Source organism: Gavialis gangeticus, unplaced genomic scaffold (genome assembly GCF_001723915.1).
Source record: "Gavialis gangeticus isolate Ggan-Ray unplaced genomic scaffold, GavGan_comp1, whole genome shotgun sequence".
Lineage (NCBI taxonomy): Eukaryota > Metazoa > Chordata > Crocodylia > Gavialidae > Gavialis > Gavialis gangeticus.
Window position 1 is genome coordinate 12,508,393 of NW_017728992.1, and position 8,862 is coordinate 12,517,254.

Sequence of the window (8,862 nt, forward strand, 5' to 3'; positions counted from 1 at the left end):
AGACGTGGTGGTGACAGCGGATCATGGTGGGTGGTGGCAGCTGCCACTGTGCAAGCTTTCCCCTGTCCCCTTGCCACGGCCAGCTGGCCAAATATTCTGGTTAGTAAAGAATTTCTGTTGTTTAAATGCTGGATAGCGGAGATTTTACTGTAATAGTAGTTAAAATGCACAGAAGTGATTCTGGCCACTTTAAAGATTAGTCTTTTCAGATAAATGTTAGATTTATACATTTTATTAGGAAAGGAGTAATGTTGTTTTCAAAATGACAGGATCTAGTAAATGAGTGGTGTTTTTAAAGAAAATCTGAAAGTTTTATTTTCTTTATTGGTCTGAACAGCCCTTTCTGAAAGGCCCTGCCAATACGAATGTCACTTTATACGGTTGCAGACAGTTAAAATAGTGAATGTATCTTCCATAAGTTATGGACTTTCATTGTGTTCACTGATAAAGCATTCCAACAAATTTTATTAATACTATTGAGTGTTTTATTAATAATAGAGAGTGTTTGGGTTTTGGTTTAAACTGTTTCAGTGCTAACCAGATTTGTTTATACCACAGTGGTAAGCATTTAACCTGTATCACTTATCAAACTGAATTTTTTACAGTACTGGTATACAGCAAAATGGCCTAACTAAAACTTGTGTAAACTGTTCAGTTGCACATCTCAACTTGCAGTATTATCAGACTAGTTAGGATATGTCACTTAACTAAAATATGTAGTAATACCCACAACAATGTATCCACCCAGTACTAAACAGTTAACAGGACAGGGCTGTCAAAAAATTGTTTCCACTTGCCTCAAGCTCATTTGCTTAAAATGGAAATCTTCAGTGTCAGGCAGGTGTCACATTATCCCTCTGCCTCTGAGACTGTTCCAGAGTTGTGAGAGCCTCAAATTTATGCTCTGTCTTAGCCTGACTTCCCTAAAGTAAGTACTATTTGAACACTATTAATGGTAGGGAGGTGATCCCCTGAACGGTTTGCATATTCTTTAAGGTGCTATGAAGCCTTTCAATACACCCAGTGAGCTATTAGTAACAGTAATGTTCAGAATAGCTGGTTCCTCATGTGGTCATGTATCCTCATGTGGCCATAAATGTGGTAAGCTCTTTGTTTCATTGCATTCTGTAAAAGCTGTAACTTCTGACTGGGGTGTAGGTTGTAGGTGTATTGGTCTAAGGATGTAGACAGACAAGGTTCTTTGGGTAAATTTGATATCTTTTATTAGACTAGCTCAAATAGTTGGAAAAATTCTTCTTTGCAAGCTTTTGGGTATAAGTACACCTAGGCTGAGGCAACATCTGCAGCTGGTGTGTGCTCTGTAACTTCTGACTGGGTTTTGAGTGCTTTATTTAACCATGTAATACAATAATTACAGCAGTCCCAAATAAGGCTGTATTGGTAGTATAACTGAGAAGGTGGTGGGGGTTGCATCTCATTTATATATACGTTTTCATGAATATGCTAATGACCCTGTAAACGTATGAGAGGAAAAGTGTTTTTAAAACTAATGTAACATAAGTAGTGCTATACTGGGTCAGATCAGTGGTCCATCTAACTTACTAGCCTGTCTCCAACAGTGACAGAAGTGGATGCTATATAGGGAGAGCACTGAAGTAGCTTAGCTGTCTCTCAAGGGATCTATCCCTTATTCAGTACCCTCCCTGGCACCCACCATTTATTGGGTTAGAGATGCCAGGGGAAACATTTCTAACAATTCTTCTCAATAGACATTCATAGAGCTGTCATCCATTAATTTATCCAGTCCCTTTTTGAAGGGGGCTATGCTGTATGCCTCCTAGATGATCTGTCTAGGTCCCTTCCAACTCATTGATTCTATGATTCCACGCACACCTATGGCAATGAATTCCACAAATTAACTACACGTTGCTTTAAAAAGTGCTTTGTCTTGGTTATTTTAAACCTGTCATCTACTGATTTCAGTGGGTTCCTCCTAGTTGTAGGGTAATGGAACTTTGAACACTAGTTCCCTGTTCACTTGGATTTTACAGACCTCTGTTATATCCTCCCCACCCTCCAGCCTTCTTCTTTCAAAACTGAAGTCCTAGCCTTTTCAGTCTCTTTTGGTATGGTAACTCTTCCACGCTCCTGAACACTTTTATTGCCCTTCTCTATACCTTTTCTAGTTCTACTGGTCCCCACATTTCAAAAAGGATGTAGAACTGCACATGGTGTTCAAGATATGGGTGCACCTTGGGAGTGTATAATGGCATGTTGATCTTCTTTGTTTTGTTTTTAAACCCCTTCTTCATATTGCCCAACACTTTATTGGCTAGTTTGGTTGCTGCTGCACAATGAGCTGATGTTTTTAGCGAACTATTTATAATAATTCCAAGGTGCCTTTCCTGAGTTATGGCAACTACTTCAGAACCCAGTATTGGGTATATATAGCTGAGGTTATTTTTCCCCAGGTACATTACCTTGTACTTGTCATCACCCCTCCCCGCCTTCAGTGTGGTGAGATCTTTCTGCAGCTCCTCTCCATCAGCTTGGGACTTGACTACCCAGCATAATCTGGTATCATCTCTAAACTTGGAGATTTCACTGTGTACCCCCATTTCCAGGTAACTGGTGAAAATGTTGAACAAAATTGGGGCCAGCACAGATCCCTGCAGGATCTCCATTCGTCTTCAAAGGTGACCATAATTTTAGCCCTTCCCTTTGCTTCGTATCTTTTAACTATCTCAGTCTGCAAAAGAATCTTCCCTCCAATCCCATGGCAGTGCAATTTATTATTATTATTATTATTATTATTTTTAAGCTTTTTGTGTAGAACCTTGTTGAAAGATTTTTTGCAAGTCTAAATGCATTATGAAAATGCAAAAGATAAGGTCGGGGAGGGTGCTGCACATCTATACCTCAGCTGCAGTGCAGTTACTCAAGGATGCTCCTGTGTTTACAGTTATCTGTTGTTTTTTTTTTTTTTTTTCCTTCCCTTTACCAGTCCAGAATGGTTAAGCTTGCTCCAGGGCTGATGTGGTATTTTGGAGCCTGGCAGTCTCTCATTGGGTTTTGTTATGGAACATCTTGGAGAGAGCAGCTTGCTCCCATTCTGCTTGCTATGATCCGACAATGTCTGCCATAACAATGGTCACTAACAGTTCAGCTTGCTTTGTTCTACTGAAGCACATTTTCCACTTACCAAAGAGATGTAACAGTTGAACCTCCATAACAATATCTAGTTACTTGGTCATAATATGATACTTGATGTTAAACCAGGAAAAATTGTCTTGGAGAACTCATTCACCTTTCTACCCCTTCCTTCTGGTCCCCGGGCCTTTCGACACTATTCTTCACCTGTCCCCTTTATGAGAACAGGGTCCAGCTTCTTTCTTAATTCTAACTAAAATCTTTGAGGAAGGGGTTTTTTCATCACCTTCTTTCCCCCAGCATTCTTCTCTGGCATGGATGCACCAAATCAAAGGAAGGGTCACTTAACTGTGGCCCTTGGTCTCCTCCTTTTTCTTTACAAACCAAAAGTACAAATGAATCCCTCAGGCTTTCTTTCCCTCTTCTTGGGCACCCTCGACTTTAGGTCCCTGCTCGGTTCTCCTCACCAGGAGGATGTTTAAGACCCTTTCCTTTAGTTCAGCTTCCTCCAATTTCCTCTCACTCCATACTCTTCCCAGCAGACTGGCATGCTCTCTCTCTTCTCCTCCACCCGCTGCTGGTCCTCATTTTCTTGGCTTTTGGGGAGAGTGGGTAATTCCTGGCTTGGGCTGGTCTTGGCTGTTCCCAAGGGTTCAGCATGCAGCTTCTTTTCTGAAGTGTTCCCTTCCGGCAGGCTCCTGGTCTTTGTGTGTGCTGGGGATGCCAAATGCCAAGTTCTCTTGGTGTCTTCCTTTTAAATTGCCTGCTCCTCACTGCCTGCCAGTTGGTGCCAGTTTTCTGGAGCCTGTGTCCTTGTGTTTCTGGGATTGCTGGGAGATGTGTTTTCCTGTGCTCCAGAGCTGCACTGTGTGTCCAGACCCGGACCAGTGAGTTCCCCGCCAGCATGGCTAATCCTGTGGCAGCATGGCAGGGGCTGGAACCCTGTCTCTGCCCCACTCCCTAAATCTGTTCTTGTACATATTCAAATGTGTGCTGTCTCATGTGGAGACACTCGGTAACACCCAGGTTGCAGAAGCATCTTCCCAAACATCATTCGCAATGTCACGTCCTTGACTTCCAGTATAACAACTATTTTCCTCCATTTATGTTTTTCTGTTGTTAACACATCTGGCTTTTATGTACCTCAATTACTGACTGTTTCTTGGCTTCCTTAATACTATTAAACTTGTTTTAAACATAGATGCTAAAATTACTTATTGGTGCTTATTCCAACTGTGTCAATCTACTGCTTGTCTTTCACCTTAATTTTTGCTCCTTTTTTATTTATTTATATTTTTAAGGACCATATCTGAGTGTCTATTTTTTATCAACCCATATCTCTACTTTGGCTTGCCTGCATGTGTGCAGCATAGAAAGAAGCTGCTTACCTCATTCCTTGACAGTTTCTTCTGCAAATTAATGTTATTCCTCTAGATCCCCTGTCTCAGTTTTGCTGATGTAATAGTCATGAGCCTGATGGAAGAAATTGAGGCTATTTGGGACCACGTGAAGTTCTTGACTTCTGTGGTGACCAACCAGTGTCCTAGAAGAGTGTTATTGAGGTTCAAAGGGTGTTCTCCTTAAAGGTTCCCAGAGCTCAGCATCAGTGGGATTCTAAAGGTTGATCAATCAAAGGCAATACTGAAAACTACAGCTTGCTAAGAATGCTCTTATGAGCTGTCCCTAGAGTCCAGAGAATTGGGGCAACTGTCCTGGGCCCTGCGCTTTGGGGGGGACCCCTGGAGCAGCCACAGCACCTCCTGCGGGGCCTACCTGGAGCTGGTGGCTCAGCCCTGCACTGTGGAAGAAGCACAGAGACCCCCCCCCCACCATGGGGGTACCATAGCCCACACAGTTAAGGGGGCCCTGCACTCCACCTAGGGTCAGCACTGGTTATGATATTGCTTGGAACCTACTTCTTACTTATTTCTTTTTGTGTTGTACAATGAGTGAATTCCTAAATTGGTGGCCTTGGGTCTAACAGAATAACAGTTGTCATCTAGGAGAAGCTATTCAGTTTGAATAAAACTTTTATTTGTTGGTTTTTGTCATGCCTATGGGGGTAGAAGGAGGTTGAGAATAAGGTAAGGGAAAAATAGGGGAGCAAGAGAGGGAAGCAGAAGGAGGATAGTCATTGGTAGGTCTTACTTTGTAATTGCCATCAAGTGAAGCTTTGTAGGTTTGACTCTTGAGGGATATGAAAGAGAAGCATTTCTGCGTGCTGACTGAACAGGTTTAACCTGATCTGACACATGCTAAAGGTTTGGTATAGAACAGAGCATGAAGGAGTTTTGGGGAGAAACTGATTAATAGGCAGAAAAAGACAAGGATCTTTGCAAAGGTAGTATTTCACTTTGTGGTAACTTGCTAGATTGACTAGGTAGGGTTGATTAGATAAAGACAAGAAGCTTGCTTGTGAAAATGAAGAGGATTGCATTCAGTAATGAGCCTGACTTGAGCATCAGCATTTGGAGTAGAGTTGAAAAAAATAGTTTTTCAGTAATAAAGACCACAACAGGATGTGGTTTTTGTGGTCGAAACACAAAAGAGATTTTGGGTAAGATGTAGGTTTGTGGGCAGAGGAAAGACATTTGTGTTGAAAGAGGCAGTAATACTTCCCTTGCCTGGAAGCGTCTGGAGAGGGCAGTGTCAAAAAAGCTGTGCTAGTGTGTTGGGAATCATTTCCTAGGCGCTGAAGCATGCTTCTGTGTTCAGGAGAGGCTGAAAGGCCACAGCAGGATGATCTCTAGTTTTGGGTTATGCTGGTTAACGGTGTACATCTAATGCAATGAAACAATGTTGTATTTTGATAGGCATTGTAATAGAACCAAACAGCTAATAAGGTAGGTGCAGTGTTCAAACATATAAGATGTACTTCTGTCTCTCTGTTATCAATTCAGGAGATCTATTTATATTTTTTAAAGTGTATTAAATTAGAAAAAAAGAGGCTAACAACAATGTTCAAGCTAAGACCTATGCATGAAATAATAGGGCATAGACTGCGAAAGCTCATGGCTTTGTGAACGAGCTAGTGTGGGATGGCACATTTATAGACTGCTTTTGTAAGATGATGTTAACCTGGTGCTAAGATGCTTTTATCAGTGGAACCCTATTTTTTGTTTTTAGTTAGGTTTTCATAAAGTGGATTTTTCAAAGTGTTCCTGATCTCACCCTGAAGAATAAATTAATTCACTGTACCTCATTGTATCTTCCCTTTCACAAAGAGTAATGTGGAGCTTTAACCCTTTCTCCCTTTCCAAAACCTCCATGGGGCTACACTTTCTCTTTAAACTGCTTTTGAAAATCACTTTAAGTCAGTATATATTTGCTTTACTTTTAAAGCAAATCATTACATTTATTGCTTCAGTTCTATTATTTCCTACATTTCATATTGTTTCACTAGAACAGTTGTGTGGTGAAAATGTCATCTTGGTTTTTTTGTTTGTTTTGGCTGTTCAGACTTTTACACAGTTTACATAGTGTGGCTAGGAATTTTTGAGGAAAAAAATAAAAAATTGAAAGACTCATATGTTATAGACAAATCAAAGCCTGTTGTTCAGTTGCAAAATACCTGTATGTTAGGCACCCTGAAACTGAAAGGAACAACTGTAATGCATTGCTTGTAGCTGCAACTTTGTTAATCATTTTCCAGTTTAAGATGCTTTTAAAAAATGTAACTAGATCTCTTGACTTGATTATGGAGAGGGAGACTAGCTGTGTTAAGTGAGTTGCAACTGAGTTTCCATTATAAAGTCAAGCCTTGGTTATAGGATCATAGGAAAGTAGGGTTGGAAGGGACTGCATGAGGTCATCATCCCTGACTAAAGCATCCCCGTGTAGTGTCTGTCTAACTGTTTTTGCAAGTTTCCAGGGGTAGAGATTCCCCAGCTTCTCTTGGTAGCCTGTTCCAAGTCTTGACCCCCCTCATAGTTAGAAAGTTCCTTATAACATCCAACCTAAATTTCCTCTGAAGTTTGCAGGTATTTGTCCTAGTTCTGTTCTCTGCAACTACAGGGTAGTTTCAGAGGAGCAGGATATACAAGTTATACACTCTTTTACAGGAAGGAAATTTGCCACGCATAAATTAGGATCTCTGCAAGAACAAGTCTAGTCTTAATCTTTGTATCTCTTGAACTTTCCTATGTGTACCATTATGTAATCCCAGAGACTTTATGCTCCTCTTTCCTCCTCCTCTTTCTTATTTTGAAATGGTGCCTTTAGTAGGGATTGCAGCTCTAATTTGATTTTGTTTAAATTGGCAAACCAAATCAGGTAGATATTGGCACACCTAATGCCAAAAGTATTTGTAACTTGCTTCAATTAACCATTTATGCACTCTTGTTCTAGAAAAAAGGTATGCAGGTTAAATTAAAGTTCAGTTATCTTCTGTTTAAATTATTAGGACACATAATTAAGATGTGAAAAGCTATAAACATCTATTGTAGAATTAAGGAGCCTACCTTTCTGTGTCATAGTATCATGTGATTTAGTTTTTAGAAACAACATATATTAGACTAACAAACAAAACTTTAAGCCCATGGCTGCTGTACAGTTGTATTAATTTTGGAATTAAATAGCTCATTTTCTTTGTTGGTGTTAATACTTTTTTTAAATTCTCTCTTGTTAGACTCCATGAAGAAATAATGGACTTCTATGACTTCATGTCCCCTCGTCCTGAAGAAGCAGCTATGAGAAAAGAAGTAGTGAAAAGAATAGAAACTGTCATCAAGGATCTTTGGCCTACAGCTGATGTGAGTGTAGCACAAACACACAAGCTACATTTTACTTATGCACTATATAGTGGAGTTCATTTATTTTCCATATTATCTTCTACTGGAACATGTTTTTGAAATTCTCTGTTCATTGTTAACTTCTGGGGTAACTGAGATACCAATCAGTTTGTCCACGTTTGGGATACAATATTTGTTTCCCCCCCCCCGCCCCCCCAATAGGTTTTTTGGTAGCTAGTGGCACTTCAATAAGTCTTCCTTCTAAGACGCCATTCTTATTTTTTTTTTATAGAAACTGCCAAAACTTTTTACAATAACATCTTCTATTCAGATGTACTTATAGATGCTGTGTCCTTTAACATTAGATGTGAAACCGTTAGTAAACTTATACAAAGCTTTTAAATTGAGTGTATCAATTTTTTGCTCCTTCATCTGTAAATGAATTGGCATATGTTTGGTATGTTTTGAAGGATGTCTGCCTTATATTTTCCTGATTTTTGTAAACTCTTGCCGCTAGCTTCCACCACCTCCTCTCCTCCTTGCTCCCCCCCTCAACGCTCTTTCATTGTGCCATTTTTCTTTTGCCTAAAATTTGGACAATAGTTTTCTTGTATTAAAAGAAAGTATCGGGTAGGAAGAAAAGGTAGAGACTATTAGCTTATATCCGGTTTAGGCATGCCAGTATAATATTTCAATGTGAAACACTTTACCTACTGTTGCAGGTAATCCACTTAATTTAATTAGAAATTAGTGAGCATACCAAGAAAAGATATTTTGGTGTTGGACAGCACTTCAGGTAATCAGTTTTTCCTGTCAGTGGGTCTTTAAGTCTTTTCTACATGCATCACTAAAATTTAATGTTCTGATATTGGCTAATTAATGCACTAATTTTTTAATATTACCACAACATTTTGAATTGGTCTTCTCCAAAAGAAATTTATTCTTTTAGCATGCTTTTTAGAGACACTGTGGAAATTAAGGTCTTGGATAGTAGGCCCTTCTCTCTATTTGAATAGTATCA

The 8,862-nt window shown here is 39.7% G+C and overlaps 1 protein-coding gene across 6 annotated transcripts in view; it reads left to right on the plus strand.

Moving 5' to 3' along the window:
- Positions 1 to 8,862, plus strand: part of PAPD7 (poly(A) RNA polymerase D7, non-canonical) — an 84,211-nt gene that overhangs the window by 4,241 nt on the left and 71,108 nt on the right. For all 6 annotated transcript variants that reach the window (XM_019521037.1, XM_019521023.1, XM_019521045.1 and 3 more), the window contains exon 2: positions 7,739 to 7,862. In XM_019521037.1, coding sequence (XP_019376582.1) covers positions 7,739 to 7,862 — 124 coding nt within the window. The remainder of the gene's footprint in view (positions 1 to 7,738; positions 7,863 to 8,862) is intronic.